At 38.4% G+C, this 21,223-nt stretch overlaps 1 protein-coding gene across 1 annotated transcript in view; it reads right to left on the bottom strand.

Moving 5' to 3' along the window:
* The window catches only part of KIF5B (kinesin family member 5B), a 44,920-nt gene that overhangs the window by 9,676 nt on the left and 14,021 nt on the right, over window positions 1-21,223 (bottom strand). Inside the window, exons 2-18 of the mRNA XM_072412660.1 lie at window positions 14,795-14,882; window positions 14,270-14,343; window positions 14,075-14,179; window positions 12,616-12,664; window positions 11,318-11,373; window positions 10,701-10,788; window positions 9,194-9,318; window positions 8,575-8,679; window positions 7,807-7,952; window positions 6,468-6,616; window positions 5,722-5,903; window positions 4,504-4,572; window positions 3,967-4,173; window positions 3,112-3,255; window positions 2,092-2,280; window positions 1,248-1,365; window positions 510-571 (exon numbers count right to left, since the gene is read on the bottom strand). Of these exons, the coding sequence (XP_072268761.1) occupies window positions 510-571; window positions 1,248-1,365; window positions 2,092-2,280; window positions 3,112-3,255; window positions 3,967-4,173; window positions 4,504-4,572; window positions 5,722-5,903; window positions 6,468-6,616; window positions 7,807-7,952; window positions 8,575-8,679; window positions 9,194-9,318; window positions 10,701-10,788; window positions 11,318-11,373; window positions 12,616-12,664; window positions 14,075-14,179; window positions 14,270-14,343; window positions 14,795-14,882 (1,956 nt within the window). The remainder of the gene's footprint in view (window positions 1-509; window positions 572-1,247; window positions 1,366-2,091; window positions 2,281-3,111; window positions 3,256-3,966; window positions 4,174-4,503; window positions 4,573-5,721; window positions 5,904-6,467; window positions 6,617-7,806; window positions 7,953-8,574; window positions 8,680-9,193; window positions 9,319-10,700; window positions 10,789-11,317; window positions 11,374-12,615; window positions 12,665-14,074; window positions 14,180-14,269; window positions 14,344-14,794; window positions 14,883-21,223) is intronic.

Below are 21,223 nucleotides of genomic sequence, written 5' to 3'. Positions count from 1 at the left end.
CTCATATTTGTCATAGATCTCCAACCAACAGGGTTACCCTTGGTGTCTTTGTTGCACCTATATAGAATGCGAGTTTTGGTGGGCAGCTTTCTTTGGATATGTTGCAGTGGTAATGTTATTTCAATTTTTGTATAATAGACTTACCAGTACTCCATGGAACATTCAGTTTTTTTTTCTTTTCTTTTCAATTTAATCCAAACCGGATCTATATATCATGCTGACCTATTTTGAGGCATTCCTAGTCTTTAGTTGTGTGGCAGAGTTAGGGGCCTTTCATTACTTTTCTATTTACTATATGTATACAGAAGACATAGGAAACTTTATTAGAACACAGGGGGATTTCTAAGTGACTTCTGAGGTTAATAGGTTGGCCCAGAACCTATTTTGAAGCTTTATAAATACTTGTCACTTTTCACTTATTCCAGGGCAGCGGATAAAAATCTCTCTGATATGCTGTTGTGAAATACAACTTGAAAAAAAGAAGTTTCGAAAAAGGCTCATTAACCTACCTTCACTTCATTGGCGGTCTGTACTTTATTTAAGTGTTCCTTCTCCATTTCGTGAACTTTTTCTGGAAAATAAAAAGACAGCCAATTATTTATTTGTGTCCAATGATGGCCTTTGGCTTGACATTAAAATTAAACCTATGCTGACAAAATTAAGTTTTTGTGTTATCAAGAAGATTAGGGCCCCTATTTGAAAAGGTCTGAAAGAGGACATATTTTGACATTCCAGTTTTGGTTCTAGCCAAGATCCTATCCAAAAAAAGCATATTCACTAAATGAAGTTGATCCACATGTCATAGGAAACCGGGAACAATAGCCAGTGCAGGTTCATATTCAGTTTTAAGGGCGGACACTGCCCAGCTATTTGAAATCGTGTACACACGCACACAACACTGAGCACAATGCTGCACAGTTCTGTACCCTGAAACCAGAAAACCTTATAAAACTATGGCTTCAGAGCAGAATCTGCAATAGGAATCTTTTATTTATTTTAAACCGCTTCCCTTTAATGCACAATAAAACTTTCCCTGTAATGCAAACAGATCAATGTTGATATTTGAAAAGGCATGAATAAAAATAATTTGAATGTCAAGACAGAGTGCAAATGATTTACACATGCCCAATTTGCCCCTCCCTATTTTAATGAACATTCTTAGTAGATTTTCTTGAATATCAGGTCTGAGTAGTTTCTAATTACTTCTACAGACAGTTTATACAACTGAACACTGTATAAAGCCCCACCTTGTGCCCGTAGCTTGACAAGCTCCTCGTTGAGTGAGTCCACGGACTCCTCCAGCTGCCTCTTCTTCTGCTCCACATTCTGAACATACTCGGTCAGTGACTTGATCTTTGCTTCGTGCTATAAACAGGAGACAAAATGAGATATTCATGTAAGAGATAATGTAAAACTTATGCAGGCGTTATTTTGCTCCAGGAACAGAGGCAGGAAACCTAGACTATAATATATCAAGCAGAACTAAACAAACTGAAGTTTAGTGATGGGATATACACAAGCTCCTTTGCCCGATTTTCTTTAAGGTTCAGGTACTTTAGCCATTTCAAACTGGGTGCAAAAGGAAGAATGAAATCCGATGCAAGTGCATGCAAACAGGTAAGTGAAAATCCTTTATTGCAGATGAGTGTCTGCAGCAATAAAAGCCAATTTTACTTACATCTGGACAACAGTTCAAAGTTAACTTATATTAAACCTAACTTGGACTTATAGGTAAGATACCCAAGAGAACTGTTCACAGTGTATTCAGATTACTAGATCATCCATGAGACTAAGGCTTTCAATTCAAACTACTGTATTAAAACAAGGAAACGCATAAATACTGCCTCAAAAAAAGACTAACTTTTTGTGTTGCTTCTCCCTCTCCCTCTGCTCTGATGTACAGAAAATTGCCACAGTTTAATACAAAGCCAGATTCATGGACTTCCATTGCGAATATTTATTATATCAATAAATAGGCCACTGCATTATTTGTGCTTTTTATATCTGCCAAGAGGTCAGCTTTAAGGAAGCCATATACACAGTGTTCATACCCTAGTGGAAGTATGCCTCTATACAGCACCCATCACTTACCTGAGAGATACGGAGCTGACATGCAGCAAGCTCTTTTTCATTCTCCTCGATTATCTTATTGCTCTCAGTCTGGGTGCCCTCCAGCTGCTTGCAGCGCTTCACCATGGTCTTTACCTCAGATTTCATCTTACTGATATACAGTCTGGCTACTGTGAACTCTTCATCAATCATACCACTAACTTCAGGTTGCTAAAAGAAGGAAACAGAATGTGAGATATGTATCTATTGCCGGGTAGATGTGACTATTTTGGAGAAATAACCAAACCATTAGTTCTCATGAACCTGCCTACTGACAACTAGTTATGATAAAAATCAGTTTAAAATTGCCAATTCAATAAAAAAGAAAAAAAAAACATTTGAACTAGTGTTTCGCCCCCTATATGTAGGACTTCAAACCAAAAGAATAGTTCAAACCAAAAGAATAATTAGCCACAAAATTCAAATGTTATTTAACTACAGTGGGTTATTTTTACATCTATGCATCCTAAGAAAATCTGCAAACTTAACATTTTTCTGGTAGTACTTTGCAACCTTGGTCCTAAAACACTTGCCTATACAATACATTTTTATTTTACAAGGTAAGCCGCATGCTGTTAGAATAGGTTAGTGCAGCCATATTCAACTAGGGTTCCGTTGATCCCTAGGGATCAAGAAGTTGCAAGGGGTTCCTTATAGTGTGGCCGACAGTCTGGCAAGTGCCTGCATATTTCTTTCCATAATGCCAATTGGAAGAGCCATGTGCATAACCCTATAGCTGTAGTTTAAACATTTGTCAGCATTTAAAGCACTCCGAATGAGAACAAACATTTCTGTGCTCCTATAAAAAAGATAAGCCCCAGCAATTCCAGAATGTCTGTATAAAGAAGATCTAAGGAACATTTCCAAATCAAGAAAATGAGTTAAGTGAGGATGTATCAGAGCCAGGAGCGGACTGCATAGAGAACAGGGAGGCTTGCATTATTATTACTTACTTAATGTATTTATGGGAGAAAAAGCAGATGTAGAAAATAGACAAATTACCTTGGAATCATTATTTCCTACTGCGATACCAATTTCAGCAAGATCTTTCAGTAAAGAGGTCATCATTTCTGTAGCTCTCTTCTTTTGATGGTTGGTCATTTCTTTAAGTTTTTGGAGTTCAGAGTCCAAGCTGCTAAGAATAGCCTAAGATAACAGATTAAAAAAGAAAACAAAAATTTGTCAAAGTTTGGCTTGTCCCCAAAGATTTTTGGAGCTTTGTCAACAAGAATTCAATGTGATAACAGGCGGCAACTAAGCCAGAAACTGACATCCAGATGCCAAGTCGCAAATGTGCCTAAACAAATACAGACGGTCCCACTATAAGATTAGTCCATTTTCAGTGACAGCACTAGTTTCCTGGCTTTCTAATGCCTGTGGGCTACAGTAGACAAAAGATTATAAGCTCCCAGATGTAGAGCAGATATCATATCATAATAAGTCAACTTGTCTTACGTTATATATTATACATTATATTTATAAATATTACACACACATTTCTTGTGTGATTACTTGCCACTCATAAGCACACATTCCAAGACACTTTGTTTTGTCACGTAAAGATAAAATAACGTGATGTGAAGGTGATACATGTGGCGTAGTTCTCTGTATATTTGAATGCACACATTCCTGAACCTTAAAAACAGGGCTAAACTGTAATTAAAATAAAATGTTAATTTTTGCATTATCCTACATTGGGAAACTGTAAATATAATCAAATGCAGGGTCCCGACCACCCAACCACCTTGTGTTTGCACAACAGATGTTACTAGTGTGTGAACAAGTACAGTCCTTAATTTTGCTAAATACAGGAGAAATTCTATCTAAAAGCATGATTTGTTACACCCAGGACCTCACCGATTTTTGACTGAGCTCTTCACTAAGAATATCATATTCTTTAGCTTTGTCTTCCACTTCTTGTGACTTCTGATCATAGTTGACAGCTAGTTCCTCAAGGGCCTGCAGGACTTCCTTCACTTCTTCTTTGGAGGCGTCATTCTCAGCTTGCAGGCGGTTCAATTCAGCTTGCAGGTTATCCTGATCTCGTCTTGTGGAGGCGAGTAGCTAACAGATGATTATGAAACAAATGTTTTTTTAAATAAAATATATGTACGTGTATAATACATGTATAATTTCACATATGAAAGAACAATGAAAGACAGAAGAGAAGGTGAGAAAGAATATATTAGTTGGGACATGAACACTAGGCTATTATGAAGCAGAAGAATCGGCATTAATATAAAAAGATAAACCCAATTAAAATACAATATATTAATATTATTACTAAACAGGATTTATATAGTACCAACATATTATGCAGCGCTGTACATTAAATAGGCAAAAGTAAGCAGATTTTTCTAATTGTTGATCCCAATATTTTATTATACAGCTTACCTCTTCTTGATCCAACATTTGTTGCTTGAGTTTCTCAACCAGTTGACTCTGCTGATTGATCTCCTCATCCTATAAATTAGAAAAAAATAATTGTGTTCAGAAGAAAATAGTCTAGAAGAATAAGGATAAATATATTAACCAAAGCCAGTTTGCTAGAATTTCAGCTAGTACAACATTACCAGTAATTAGAAACAGAACTACTTTACACCAGAGAAGGTCTTTTATTCTCCAAAACTGCAAGCACAAACACACACAATAATGCCATTTAACATGACAGTCATTTTTGTTGCCAAATGAAAGGGACATGAGGGTTCTTTTTACCATATCTAGCAGATCGAACACATTATACAGTGGTACCTCGATATAAGTCAACTTTTTAATAAGTCCAACTTGGTATAAGTTCTGTTTGGACACAAAAAATTTTGCTTGGTATACAACCTTTGTGCTAGAACTTGTATGGGTCAAAATGAGTCATAACACTACACACTACCCTTATTTACCTCTCTAGAGACAAAGCCACGACTGTCCACGAGCGTCAGTACGTAAGTTGCTACTATTCATTGAACAACCTGCGCTATAACTCTCTGTGAATTACAGAACATCTCCTCCTTCCTTCTCAGCACCATCCTAGTAGGCACTCAACTCTTCTCAGCAAGATAAAGGTGAGGTAAATTTTTCATTTATTTCATCTAATTGCTTTTGTATTGATGTATTTTAGTATTAAGCAGTGTTTGAATTATTTCATACAGCCCCATCAATGTATATTATGCCAATAACAATAGGATTTTTTTTCAGAGGGACGGATTATTCATTTTCCTTTTATTTCTTAAGAGAAAAATTTGTTTGTTATAATTCCTGTTTGGTATAAGTCCAAGGATCTGGAACGGATTAAGGACTTATACCAAGGTACCACTGTATTTTACTATACATTTTAGAGCTGGCACAACATGGTAAAAGCAAACCAGTTACCACAGTTTAAAAAAGAAAACCCTGTAAAAAATATAATGCCTATCTTTCCAGTGGGCAGGTATTAAAAAGGCACCAGCACTCTAGATATGTAACACTATTGGGTTTGTTGTATACTCTGCTGTTCTCTGTGGTTCTTCTTGCTGATCTCTACATCACTACTATGCTTTCACAAGTCTGATACTGTTTTTTGTTGCACCCTCCATGTGTTTTAATATATTCTAATTGTACAGGAGCGAATAGAGTTTCTACCTTATCATCCAGCTGTTTGTACAGTTTAGCAACCTCATCCTCACGCTGTCTCCTATCTGCATCCGTGAAATTAGCAGTAAGTGTCACAGGTGGCTTGTCATTGGTCGTCACATTTTCCACTACAAATGCATCTAGGTTAGCCTTCTCCTTGTCAAACTGCTCTTCAACAGGCACCGTTTCACCTGCAGGTCACAGAAAGAAATTAGGTTCTAGTGCACGCAATCGCAATCAATACCAGTTTGTAGGCCAAAAACAACAACTCTGTCACTGCAACTAGCCACATATATTGTTACATACTGTAGTCTTCCAGTTGGAAGGGCCATAATCATTTGGTGAGATTATCTCTATATGAAAAATTAAGGAGTATACACAGTCACTGTTAATCACAGAAGTGCTTACAAATAAACATGCCTATTACAACAAAATCAGAATTGAAGGTGAAGTTCTGATCTGAAGCCAATCTACCTATCCAGTATGGTTTTGAGCTAAAGCCATCTCACTCACAAGTAACTGTAAGAGAATCCAATGCTGTTTTGGAAAATGCAATACAGCCAACGTTTCTGGAGGAAAAGAACCCAGTAACCTAAGTACTGCAAAAGGTACAGATCTAACTATTTACATGCTATACTGCTAAGATCGTTCACACCTCAAGTCTCAGGTTAGTTAGGGGAGGTGGTTCATCAGTGAAGTTCTATCCTTGTGATTCTTGGATCTCATAGTAAGTGAGCTTACTATGTCTGATTTACCTTTGCGCCAGCGAGCAAGCTCATTTTCCAGAAACTGAACTGTAGCTCGCAAAGACTTTGTCTTCTCCTTTTCCTTTTCATATTTTTTCTTCCATTGCTCTGCTGTGAGCTCAATATTAACACAAACAGTGTTCTTAATGGTCTTCGCTCTAAGCAAAGGAAAACATAGAATTGTTACTACTGCTCCTCTCCAGAACGAAGATCTAACTGTGAAAATAATTTCCATTCATGAATACTATTACTACTATGTTTGCTTTACAATGTGTAACCCCAGAAATTAAGGTTTCTTCTATCCAAACCAAGTTATAAAATTTCTAGTAGAGAAATGTAGTGTCCTCCACAGCCCTTTTGAGCCCAGGGCACCAGCCGGCACTTTTCTGTTACAATAATTTTTTTTAAGTATAAGTCACATAGTACAGCAGGGGCGTGAAACTCTGGCCCGCGGGCCAAATCTGACCCAGCACATCCTTTTTTTGGCCTCAAAAGAATTCCTAATTTGCAATGCAGCTGGTTCGTTGCTACTCCAATAATAGTAATTGCAGGCCAGCTGCAGTTCATAATAAGCTGCTGTTCTATAGACGCAAGTACAATGCCGCTACTACAATTCCCGGCATCACTCCCGTCTCTAGACCAGCGGCCTCTCTGCCTATGCATGGCCCAGCATTTTATAGATGCAAGTGATGGTGGGAATTAAAGCAGCATCATTCGTGTCTATTGAACGAAAAGTTTATACTGACAGGTAATCTCAATAATCAGGATTATTATCAGGAATTACCATAGAGCTTCTGCTATATTAATTGTTATACTGTGCCAGAGAATGCAATGTAAAACCAAATGAATGCAGCAATTCATTTAGTGTCATATTGCATTCTCTGGCAAAATAAAACAAATTATCTCAAAAGGAAGAAACAAGAACACATGAGAAGAGCATGCAATAATATGCAGTGGATTGATCTAAAAACATAATTTAGATCAATCCAGTGCATATTACTGCATGCTTTTCTCATGTGTTCTTGTTTCTTTCTATTGAGAATAATTGTTTTTTCAATAACTTTTACGTTTGGCCCGCAACTTGTCTAAGTTTTTAATTTCGCCCCTCTGTGTATTTGAGTTTGACACCCCTGCAGTACAGAAAAGAAAACAGTATGGTTTTTTGGTAGTTACAAAAGAGTGGGCCACAATACAGGGGCCACCACCCACCTACAGGTTCTCCGGACCCAGCTTAAAAAAATGTCTGGATTAAACACTGAAATGTTGCTTCTTTAAAAAAAAAATTACTAGATAGATAGAGAGAGAGAGAGAGAGAGATATTGTACTGAAGTTCAACAGTACTTCTCACCTTTGACCAAACAGTAGGGTGGACTTTGTTTCAGCCTCATTGTATGATGATGGCGAGCAGCAAATTACAATAGTGGTCCGACAATTTCCTCCTAAGGAGTCTTGCAAGATTCTGGTCATTTTACTGTCTCGATATGGAATATACACCTGGGTGGGGACATACATTTACAGTAAGCAAGCTAAAACATAGCAAAGGCTGCAACAAAAAAAAGTGTGTGTGTATTCTTTAGACTTTGATGCTGAACTGCAGCAAAATGCAGCCCACTGCACCCAGTGATAAAATTGTGACTGTCAGTTGTTTCCTTTTAGCACAACTAGGCAGGCTAAGCTTTTGTTTACTACAACCAGGGACATATAATACTATTTAGCAAATATGTTAATGATGGCATTTATAATGCTAGGTGCTTGTGAAGAAAAAGACAGATACATTTACAACTACTATAGTTCCTAATGTATCTGTATACACATTTTTTAACTGTTATAAGGCTTACAGTGGGGAAGCAAATTTTTCAGGCAGATGGTAATCGAAATCAAGTTGAGGTGTTGACCAGTGTGGTTATGTTCAGTTATTAGGAGCACACGGGAAGAGTAACAGTAGATTAGAAACTGTCGCCTGTGGAGGTGATCCCCTAGGCCAGCACAGCCATTTAGAACAACAATGCTTGAATGAAAATGTTAGTGGGGTAAAATACAAACTGCATCATGGAGAACACCCCTCAAAAACAAAAATCCAGAGTATAAAACTAATAATAGTGTGCAGACAACTTACACTGCCTTCAGCCAGGGCAGAGATGACATTTCCAAGGGATGACAAGGATTTGTTGATGTTCTTAGCTTCATCAAGCACAGCTCCTTCAGCACCAGTTTTGCTAACCTATAACCATTTGGAAAGAAAGACATTTAGAAACTTAGAACAAAATGTTTAGCGTTTTTGTGCTAAAAGCAAAGTAAAATTGCATAAAGTAACACTAGTTAAAACAAGGTTTCATGTAAAATGAAATTTCTCTCCTACTTTTTTGATTCAACCTCCCCCCCCCCCCCCCCGATTTTCTTTTTTTTTTAGTAAAGCACAGAACATTTTCCAGACAACTTGTTAACCCAGTAACCAATTACAGTTCATATTTCACTGATGAAACTGCAGTATCCGGGAATCTAGATCTGTACTTGTGCTTTAAATGTTCTAGCATGGAAGTGAGGGATCTGTAGCATGCATTGCAACATTTTGGGTAGATTTTTCCCCCTGTGGGAAATAGGAGTGTAAAGGAAACAGGTTCTAATAATACACAAAAGCATCCACAAAAAACAGGTATAAAAAGAACATTTTACATTTAAAAAAAAACGGCAAATCAATCAAAATCAATTTAACATGCATGATTAAAGCAACTTACCTTTTCACTACCAGCCAAATCAACCAAGTAAAGTTTACCGCTCAGTTTCTGTTCGGTTTGAGTGTTTTCTTGTTTTACATTAATTAGAAAAATGCTGTGACTTCTAGAGCTGTGCTCATTCATGTCTAAAATAGAAAAAAAAAATTACAGCACAGGTTTGACATTTTGTTTTATCCGTGCATTACAGTACAATGAAGTCACTATGGCCTGATAACAGTGTATATATATATATATATATATATATATATATATATATATATATATATACTGTCATGCTAAGGAAATAGCCTACTTATTCAGTACAACTGATTACAACAACCTAAAAGGTGCAATGGAGGATGGCCTTGATAACTGGACATGACTGCCATGGCATCTTTTAGTATATACACACACAATTTGCAGAAAGCGGGACTTTATTCTTTAATGACAATCTTGTAATACAGAACAGTTCCTGCTCCCCACATTCTCCAAAACAGAGCAGTAAATACTCCGGCATATCACCTTCAGTTTATGTTTCCTTCACGAATTAGAGAGTACAAAGTGGGCAACTTTCATAGCATTTCTCTGAAACAAATACTGTAGAGAGCAAACCCGTATAGGGGAGCCCTGTCGTGTGACAAGATACCTCCTCTGGGTACTTCCTTTCCATCCTAGAGTGCATAAGGAGTTCTCAAGAAGAATGCACTTTCTGTAATGCACAATAAGTTGAGAAGTGAGGTATGGTAGCAGTTAGGTAATAGAGGTACTTAATAAGTAACTAACCAGCATTATGGAAGTCGGTTCTGCCCATTTATAACAGATACAAGACATGAGTGCCTTACACAGTTAAAAAGAAAAGGACACTACAAAAGTATTTACTGAAGCTATAAATGACATCAGGATTTGTCCATGGAACTCACCAACTAAATTTCTGCTTATTTGGCAAGACTGTCTAGCAAATATGCCCTAAGGAGCCTTGTAGGGTCAAGTCAAAAAGTCTCATATGAGATGTCTATGCCGGGCAAACATAGAATCCTCCTAATAAATATTGGCATGTTAATAAACTTTGACCATCCAAACCAAAAAAGGACCATCATTAAAGACACTAGCAGGTAATGCAAACCAAATAAAAGGGAATTAGTAAGACCTAGCACCTTTCTTTTCTTAAGTCTTAAAAAAAAGTCCCGTTATGCCAAAAAAGGAGTGATAAGCAACAGGGCTTTTTGTAAACAAGAGAAAAATGGGATTTAAATTTGCTAAATTTACATGAAACTAGGAGAAGCTGCTCTGTATCCCAATGCTTACACCTTATGAAAGGATCTGTTTTGCTAAGTTAGACATATCCAGTGGTTGAGATCTTGCTAGAATTCCATAGTACTCCAATAGACAAGCTGCTGAAGTCATCATTAGGCTGTTTATTAAAGGAAATAGCTGCATTCCCCTTTTAAAAAGAACCCCAACACAGGTAGATGTGCTCCAAGACCTGTTGCACATAAGTTATGTGACCTATTTTTTAAAGTGAACTTACTTGTTACAGCTACATGTCTGTTAGATTTTCCTTCATCTATAGTATCCATGACTTCATCAGGACTACATACAAATCTTTCAGTACAACCCTACAAAAGAAAATAAAAAACAATACAATACATCATACGCACAGCCATACATATCCAGGTAGTCTCCGGATTAGGGACATCCGACATATGGACAACTCCTAGATAAAAACAGACTTGCAGAAAAAAATCTTTTTGATAAACACAGCTGAGAAGCGCTCTTCTGCAAGCTCTTGTAACTCTTTAATGACAAGACAAACTCTGCAGTTTTTTTTTTTTGCATATCAAAGCACAGCTTGCTTTAGAGGTTAATGAATGTCTAGGCTCCATAAAGTTTTTTGTTTTATTTTTGCTTTGTTTGTGATTAACTCACAGTAAGGATTTTATACAGTAACTGGCACCATGCTGCCTAATAATATGTTGAGACAAACATCTATCCTAATTGCATTTATTAAAATAATTTGTACATGTTCCGACTTACATACAAATTCAACTTAAGAACAGACCTACATTCCCTATCTCTATGTAACCCGGGGACTACCTGTACACAAAAACACACCTTTACAGCAAAATAATATTTTGTAAGACTCACCTTTACATATGGAACTCTGTTTTTGTCTTCATGAACAGAGAGATTTGTTTTGGACACTGGAATAAGAAAAATAGAGATTTTTTTAAGTGTCAGGTCATGTACATTAGATGAATAGTCTAGGAAACAGGTACACTGTGTCAAGGTGCAAGAGCTAAAGTACATCAAGTGAAATAAAAAAAGACAATTTATCGGAAGATTGTCAAAAACCTTAACATTTACAAACTTTCATACTTTTGTGAAAAACCAAAATAAAAATAAATTTCTTTCCCAAGACTGGAAAGTCATATATAAAGGAAGTTTAGAAGGTCCTGAAACATCAGTCTTACCGGAGCTTTATTTCACAGAAAACCTGGCATAAACTGACTTCTAAATATCACCTGGCCGTGATTATAAACTTCCCCAAAGGAGTTGAAGCTACAAGATGTAAAAAACAATAAAGCGACAAACATCGTTTTGCTAGCTGACTAGTATTGCCTAGGGTATATGGGACCCCAGGTTACCCAGGAGAGGTTTTGAGAACACGCTTTTGACTTATATTTTTATTTCAGATTGGGCCATGGCTATTATTAAGCAGTCTGGTGTTGAGTTTGTGGAGCCTCCCCTGTGGAGCCTCCCCTGTGACTTGGTACCTTGTAATTTTTTAAATTTAAGGAACCCATTCTCAGTTTTTGAAGCTTGTGATGAACCTATTAATGTGATCGGGAAGTTGGATGGACTTAGGTGGGTTTTGTCAACTCTTGTCCTACTTCTTTAAAAACCACTTCTTCAATACTTCTTGTCATCTGCAAGTATTTAACATTAAGATGGGTCAGATACTGGAAGCCTTTGTCACTTGATCTGGTTTACACCATGTTTTTGTTTTTTCTCCTGGCCAGCTGACATGGGAAAAGGAATTTATACATCCAGAAGTGTAGAAATTTAAAGAGGATTAAAGCAGCAGGGACAAACATGAAGGGGTGATCGAGGGGGTCAAAGTACATAAAGTCAAGGTCACTTTACACCACCAGTCAAAGATCAACACAAAACCCTACTCAATTATTTTATCCAACTCCCCATTTATAACTTCAGTAAACTAATCACGTTTCAAAAACTTTCATGTGCAGATGTAATAGGTGAAAACAATATTGTATCACAGGAAAAAAAAACAGAGCAATTGTTTATTTTAAACAAAACAAGTAATTTATATCTACTTTAATATCCTGGTAAGATTGCCTGTATGAGTGTTTCCTGTGTGTATTAAACTCCAATTATCCAATGCACCAACACAGATATTAAGAAGTTATCTACAAATAACTTACCATCCAACAGTTCTCTAATCTTGTCTAGATAGATTTCAAAATACGACACCTAAACAAAACAAACCATTATTAGCAAGATTGGATGTATTGCTAAATATCAATTGAAAGTTCACAAGGTATATGTAAGATTACGTTTATCAGCTAAGAAACCAAATTGAACTTTCATCCTACGCATCTAAAAAAAATAAGAGCAGAACTTTGTAAAATGTGTGGTAGCTTTTGGAACTTCTAACTAATTGGAATATAAAATGGGATAGTCGGAAACAAAATTTGCAGCTCTGCTGCTGTATAAGTAGGTCTTGAATGAGCTTTGTTTGGAACTTAGTAACAAATAATATTCTTACGCAATTAGACAAACAGCAAGCTGCTTTTTTGACTGTTTTACCAAGACTTGTGTTTGAATTGGGCAAACGTTACCTGCTATTGGAGGTTTGTATTAATATTTGAAGGCCCTGGTATGTGCTTTGTGCAGTTTCCTGAACTGCTGATTTTCTGAAGTAAGGCTGTGTTTCATACGTTAGATTTTTATCGTCGTCCAACCACAAAAGAATGAACAAGCAATGTACATACACAGTGCTACTCTGTTTTATGAAGAGGGGAGGGCGAACGAATGGCACCCCGCTGCACTCTCCTCACTTCAATTACATTGCAGTCGATCATCCTCCGTGGATACGCCAGGATGGATACATGAAAGACATTGGATGGCCGCTGTACACACGTCAGATTCTCATCCAAGACCATCCCTGAGGCTCGTATCGGACGAGAAACATCTGACCTATGTAGCTTTATCCTAGTGTGTCTACAATCTACAGTCAAACAGATAGAGCCTGCCTTGGGAAGAAATAGTCACATTGGGACATTGTACTGTGTAAAAATACTATTGCAGCACTTAATAAAAGGTATTCCTAGTATTTCACCTAACGTTTGTGGACACCTGACAATCACACTAACATAAGCTTGTGGACATTCAATTATAAAAACAAGAGCATATTATATAGTTGTCCCCTTTCACAGCTATGATTACCTACAATTTATGTTCCCATGAGTGTCTGTTTGAATTTGTACTAATGTTGTATGGGAAGACTTACAGTTAGTGTTTCATTTGATCCTAAAGATGGTCAAGGTTGAGGCAAGGTTTTGTGCAACACATTTGAGTTCATTCACACTTGTCTAAACATCATTAGGAACCTGATTTGTGTACACGAGCACAGTCATACTGGATCAAAAGGAAAGGGCCTTTCCCCAAACTGTTAACACAGTGCACAATTGTCTAAAATGTCTTTGTGTAATATAGAACAATAAGGGATGTGCCAAGGTGAAATAAAGATAAATAAACTTGCGACTACATAAAAATAGATGTTGATTAACCAGAATTGCATCCTGTGCTTAAGTTCATTTATGGACTGGCAACCCAAAGATAGAGTGTGACCCAAGTAGTGTCATCCCTGACAAGTTTTACCTTTATATGAAACTCCAGGTTCTCATCCATGGAATAAATGTAGTTAAATATATCTTGCACTATTCTGGGAATAATCCCCATTCCATCTGGATCATGTAATTTCCCCTAAGTAGAATAGAAAATAACATTCCTATTAGCACAGTAACAGCACAGAAAAGTAAAAGCTCAGAAAACAGCAAACAGCACAATCTTTACCTCCATGGTGTGGGTCTTTCCGGACGATGTCTGTCCATAAGCAAATATTGTACCATTGTAACCGTCCAGTACATCTGGAAAGCAAAATGTCAGGTATTAATGGAAACAAACCATGACATGTAATACTCGACCGTCACAAAATTAAAAAGGTTGGGAAAAATGGCATTTCCTGCAAATTATACAATGAATGAATACTATTGAGAAAAAACTTTAAACTTGCAAAAAAATACAATTTCAACATTCCTGGTTCCCTCTGTACGCCCTCTGCGATACCTTTTTTACATTTTAATCAGTACTACTGAACACTGAATTTTAGGGCTGGCGGAAGAAAGAGAGTGCAGCAGAGACCAGGCAACTGACACACATCTAGAACTAAGTGGAAAGCTGGAATCTCACAGGAAGATTAATATTATTGTAGGGCTAAATACTTCTGAAGCTAGGATACTTGGGAATTCCACTTATATTACCTTTAAAAGTTCTTTAAAGATGTTAAAGTGCTAAGTGAACAAAAAATTATTTTTTTACCTTTAACAATTGCTTTAGCACAGGCATTGTAAACTTGTTCTTGAGATGTGTTTGACTGGAACACGCGGTCAAAGGCATATGGTTTACTCTGAAAGAGAAAATGGAAAAGTCAGGTTAGCATAAAGTATAGATGGTTACAAAAAAGTTAATGACAAGGTATGGAGTATCATGCCCAGACTATGGCGCTCTATCTCCATACAGACGCTGGGTATAGGGGCCAGATTACAGCATACAGTCCCCATACAGATACTGCTTATAAAGGACAGACTATGGCGCTCGGTCCCCATACAGATACTGGGTATAGATGCCAGACTATGACACTTAGCCCTCATACAGATACTAATTATAGAGGCTGGACTATGGTGCACTGTCCCCATACAGATACTGTTTATAGAGGCCAGTCTATGGCGCTCGGTCCCCATACAGGTACTGGTTATAGAGGACAGACTATGGCACTCGGTTCCCTAACAGATACTGGTTATAGAGGCGAGACTATGGAGCTAGGTCCCCATACAGATACTGGGTATAGAGGACAGACTATGGAGCTAGGTCCCCATACAGATACTGGGTATAGAGGCCAGACTATGGAGCTAGGTCCCCACACAGATACTGGGTATAGAGGACAGACTATGACCCTTAGCCCTCATACAGATACTGGTTATAGAGGCCAAACTATGGTGCACTGTCCCCATACAGATACTGGGTATAGAGGACAGACTATGGAGCTAGGTCCCCACACAGATACTGGGTATAGAGGACAGACTATGACACTTAGCCCTCATACAGATACTGGTTATAGAGGCCAGACTATGGTGCACTGTCCCCATACAGATTCTGGTTATAGAGGCTAGACTTTGGCCCTCGGCCACCAAACAGATACTAGTTATAGAGGCCAGACTATGGTGCTCGGTCCCCAAACAGATACTGGTTATAGAGGTCAGACTATGGCGCACAGTCCCCATACAGATACTGGTTATAGAGGTCAGACTATGCCGCTCGGTCCAAATAGGATACAGTTTATAGAGGCCAGACTATGGCGCTCTGTCTCCATACAGATACTGGTACTGGTTTTAGAGGACAGACTATGGTGTTCTGTCTCTATACAGATACTGTTTTTAGAGGCCAGACTATGGCGCTCGGTCCCCATACAGATACTGGTTTTAGAGGCCAGACTATGGCGCTCGGTCCCCATACAGATACTGGGTATAGAGATCAGACTAAAGCACACAAAGGGACAGACCACAATTGTATGTTCTGATACAGTTGCCCATGGTTCTCTGTCCTTGATTATAGAAGACAGACTATGGTGCATGGTTCTAAAAAGGCTGGTTATTGATCACACCATGTCACATTTGCCCATTAAGGTTAAGTACACGTGTGAGATTTTTTTGCGCGAAACAAACGGTTTGTGCTCATCTCATCTGAACGATGCTCGCTCCTATAAATGAGAGTGCAGTAGGGTGCCGCTTGCTTGTCCTTCCATCTCCATAGAGCAGGACAGTTTTGTGTGAACTTATTATTTCATCTGTCTTTGGATTGTCCTCAAGGTTAGTTTCCAGGGACAATAATCTTTGTGTGTGTACATAGCCTTACGTGCAAAATATAGGAGACAGCATGGCGCTATACCCAAAAGCCAATACTGGCTATACGGGATGGATTATGATGCAGTGTTCTTATAAGGATGTTAGATACAGAGGATAGACCATCGTAAACTATCCCAATGCACATGTTGGCTACAGAAATGTCTATAGTGAAATGTCCCAATACAGTTCTAGCGAGACTATAGCATGCTATTCTGATACACAAAACAGTTATAAAGAAACAGAGGATTACCACCACTCAAACTGCATCTTAAAAAGCACAACTGACAGCCAGTGTTACTAGTATGGCTCACTCCTACCCCTGATCATTCCCAATGGAGCTGCTGCAGGGAGAAGCTTCCATGTAGTGTCTTCCGAACTGAAGCAATAATCAACCACAACCTCAGGTCAGTGTGAACCTAGCCTATAGCTCAGTGTCCCGACAAAGATTGAGCCAGAATTCTGGTTTACTGTCCATTCTGTAGATAAGTTGGTTATACTGGGCCAGGATGAGTTGCACATATTGTACCAGTAAAGTCAGACCAGACAACCAACTCAGCAGCAATTACCCAATATGATATACATATAGTATAAATGTTTAACGAACTTGCCTTAACATTTACAAGACCGTTCCAAAACAAACACTGGTACCCAAAGAACACATATATCATTGTATGTATTTAATTTCTTTATTTACACAAAGCATGCAAGAGTATACTTGGAAACAGAACACATGGGTAATGAAATGCAGCAGACATTTTCCCATGAACAAATGGCAAGCTATATTTATCCAATCGCTCATTATATACAGTACAGGCATATAACCTCTAGAAGGGTGCCGAGCCCTGAAACAGACGGGTTACTATACGCAGCGCAGAGATCACATTAAATCATTACGTAGCTTCTGGTACATGAATTACATTACGGCACTCATTCCTCATACACATATGAGAAGAGAATTACGTGTAGTAAAATTCTCTTCTGCTCTGTATCTTAGCCAAGAATTTTTTTTTTTTGCTGGCATTTCATCATACCACGTATCACTTTTCTAATGTGACCACCTGGAAAAAAGTTTATGCTTTTTAACAATCTGGATAAAAGAAATATTTCACATGCCAACAGAGGTTTCAATGAAACTACTTCAGGGTTTCTCAACCTGGGTTCAATGGAAGCCTAGGATTCTTCTGGAGATTTCTTGGGGTTACTCAAGCAATGAGCAGTTTGTGCCTTTCAGGTCAGTTTGCCCAATGAGCCTTTTGTCCATCTCTAAAGATGTATTTCTTCCTTTTTACCACCATACTAACATACTGTGAGCTGTGTATATATAGTTATAGTAGGATTGAAAGTTATATCAAGGGTTCCCCCGTGTTTAAAGGTTAAGCAATGCTGAATTGCTTTAAAATTCAAATCTCCAGATCCAAATCTCTTTTTCTCAATGTAAGACGGGAGCTGAACCATTGCAGTGCATATCCCGGCTCATTGGTGACATACTGAGAATACAATTATGTGTCAGGGAGGATACAACTCCTGTAAGAGTTACACCATCAGTGGCCATTCAATGTAAAGAAATGAGTGCCACAGGACCTGAAAGAAACAGCAGCAGACATAGCAGTGACTGAAGCTTGGACGTTGCCGGATAAGGGACCCTGGAAAGTGAGATCTTTAGCCCTATTATGAAGCTAAACTAAACCCAGGATTACTTACCTATCCCTGTTCCATTGAAGGCACCCCCATCTTCTATCTTTTCTTCCCGAAGACACTCTTCGGCCATCCTGATTGGCTATGCTGGGATGACATAACTTTGTGCAGAGCTGGGCAGCGATCAGGTACATAAAAACAATGATTACAGAAGGGACATCGCCTGTCTCTTTCTGCAATAACCAACTGCCTGAATCACCTGTGTTAAAAGTGTGACTTTAGTTCCACTTTAAATTGGTGCACTTGTATGAATAAAAAAAAAAAATGATACTATTTACATTGCTTCTTGTACTTGGTGGATTAACGTCGGCAATGTTATCATTGATTTTTTTACCTGGGATAACATCTGGAAGCAAAGTACGGTGGAGGGTGGGTGGCTCTAACGCTGGTGCAACAAAGCCAAAATTGTTAGCAACTTTTTTTCCAAATTAAAGGCAAGCAGATTGCCCGATTTTAAATAAAGCTTTACTTCGCACATCCTTTTGGACTATATCCGATAGTCCAAACATACAAGACAACATCTGACGAATAACAAACACACCAGAATGAGGTTTTCTGCTGCCTACACAACATCAAACTACCAAAATAGAGAGGAGCTAGGAAACATTATAAACAATTAAATAACAGATAGGGTGATGCAGTAATTGAATATATAGAACATTCTTTGTACTGCAGACCAGGAAAGCATTGCCTGCAGGGGGAAGCCATGTTGTGTGATTAGGAACCCAGGGCACTCCCCAAACAAAGCTGTGTTCATGCACCAAGCCCGAGATGATTTACTCTGTCAAATATATTTATCACAATGTGTCACTTGTCATTCACAACTTTATTCTAAATAAACTTCAAAAAGCAAATATGCCTAATCAGAGCAACTCTTTCTGTTCCATTTGTAAAACAATAATGAATATGCAAAAACACAAGTTTTAAAGCTTTATTTTAAAAGGTAGGGTTATATATTCCATTGTTCTCCCCGGCCCCTTTCAGCTGGGCGCACTACCCGGCACTTTTCTGTTACTACCCGGATGTTTTTTGGCGATTTCATAAGAATTGGGTCACAATACAGGGGCTGCGACCTGCTTACAATTTCTTCCCACCCATCTTAAAAATATTTCTTGGTTGAACACTGCATTTATTAAACAGCCGAGTTGCAATATTTGTATTATAGGTGACTGGACATGTTACCAAAGCCCAGGCAAAGATTGTGAGCTCCCAGCGAAAGGGATTCAGGGAAACAAAAGCTGTCCAAGATTTAAACTTTTCACAACACAATGGTGAACAGGGTAAAATGGTTTAATATGCAGACACTGCAATATATTTGCATTTTTATTATGTATAACTTCCTTCTTTAAAATCAGTTCAAAAGAAAACAAATGGAGTGGACGAATCTTCAGAATTTAAAGTGTATGTAAAAATATTCTACATTCATAAATTATTAAAGCTGGACTCCAGGCACATAGACCAAATCGATATAAGGAACAGTTTGCATTTCTGTTTATTCAGTTCAGAAATTTATACAGCCCTGTCTCAGGGGCTTTCTCAAGGTTGATACCAAGTAAAATTAATTTACACTGCTTGCACTTAACACACTTAGGACTACTCGCACACTATATGGCAGGGGTCAGCAAACTCCGGCCTTTAGGCCAGATACTGCTTAGCCGGTAGTTCATTCTGGCCTAACACCCCCTGGCCGATCTGGCCTAATGGCAGATTGGCCAGGGGGCGTTAGGAACTATCAGAGCTGCCCCCTTGCAGTGGCTCCCCTATTTACCCCTTCCGGAGTTTGATACTTCCGCTGCCGAGGTAAATAGGGAAAGCTCCCTGAAGGGAAATCCCTCTCAATGCATATGGAGGAGAGGGATTTCAATTCAGGGGGCGTTCCCTGGTGGTGGGTGGAGCCATTAGGGCTGGTCCGGCCTAGTGTGCTCCCCCCCACCCCATAAATGGCCTAGTGGCCATAAAACTTTGCCGACCTCCGCTATATGGTCTCTTTGCAACGGAATTTTACCATGCCTTGTTCTGTAATGTGGAGGCAGCCATGTTGGTAGAGGCGGGGCTTTTCTTCCTTGTACATAGCCACCAGCATGGATAACCAAGAGCAGCACAAAAGAGACATAACCAGATCTGATTCCATATCTCCAAAGCCTGAGGTGGCAAGATCTTAGATTTTCAGCTATGAGGTTGTAGGCATATTCACATATCTGAAAAAGCTATTTTTTTTAGATGGAGATTAAAGTAAAGAATCAATTTTTAGGGTACTATTTAGAAACAATTAATGTTTCCTAAATGTTTCACATCAAACAGCAATTCTGCACAACTTCACTTTTACAGCATTGAAATTTTAGGACTGCAATCCATAGAAAGTCTTTAGCCTTCCTTGACACTAATAACGTGGGGAAAGGCTTGAAATAACTTTCAGGTCCTAAGGAACCCCCTCCTATAATTACTATATCAACAGCTAACAGTGCATTAGTGGTTAGACAGTGCAAAGAATTTCAACCTTGCAGATCATTGGTGTCAGCCATAACGGACCTAAGAGTCACAAATTTCTCATTGTTCAAAGAACCCCTAGCAAACTGGAGGAATCCTAGAGCTCCACGGAACCATTGATGAGAAATTCTGATCTATAATCTCCGCCTTAATATACCAGTATTGTAGATGTCTGATAGACTGCTACTCGTAAGGGAACTAGATTGCTCCTGATAAGTTAATATGTAAGTGGCATCAATTAAAGCGTGTGTAGACAGGAGTTATAAAGACTTTAGGAAACTTTGTTGCTGAATCAAACTCGCTTCTGTTCACCCATGATGTGTGCTCCTTTACCCAAACAAGATCGGCATTTGTGTATTATGGGGACATAATGCAAGTAGGCCTGATCCTGAAAACAGAACTCCACGTCACATGGCTCTTAGATGCGCCTGTTGCCAACTTGATGATTAACTTATAATTCTTAAATTTATACCACGAACTTGTGTTCACCAGTTAAAATAAACTATAGGAGTAAAAATCTGATCAGGTGGGTTCAATATTGCAGAAGGGACAGCCAACTTTTCATCTGCAAAAAAATAAACCTGTCCTCATCTGGGTGTTGGATCTTTGGCCGTCTTGGCCAAGCTGTGTCAGGATGTAACTGCAGTTCATTCATTCAGTCAAA

Source organism: Pyxicephalus adspersus, chromosome 5 (genome assembly GCF_032062135.1).
Source record: "Pyxicephalus adspersus chromosome 5, UCB_Pads_2.0, whole genome shotgun sequence".
NCBI lineage: Eukaryota > Metazoa > Chordata > Amphibia > Anura > Pyxicephalidae > Pyxicephalus > Pyxicephalus adspersus.
Note: the sequence above shows the minus strand (reverse complement) of the source record. Positions and strands in the feature narration are given on the sequence as shown.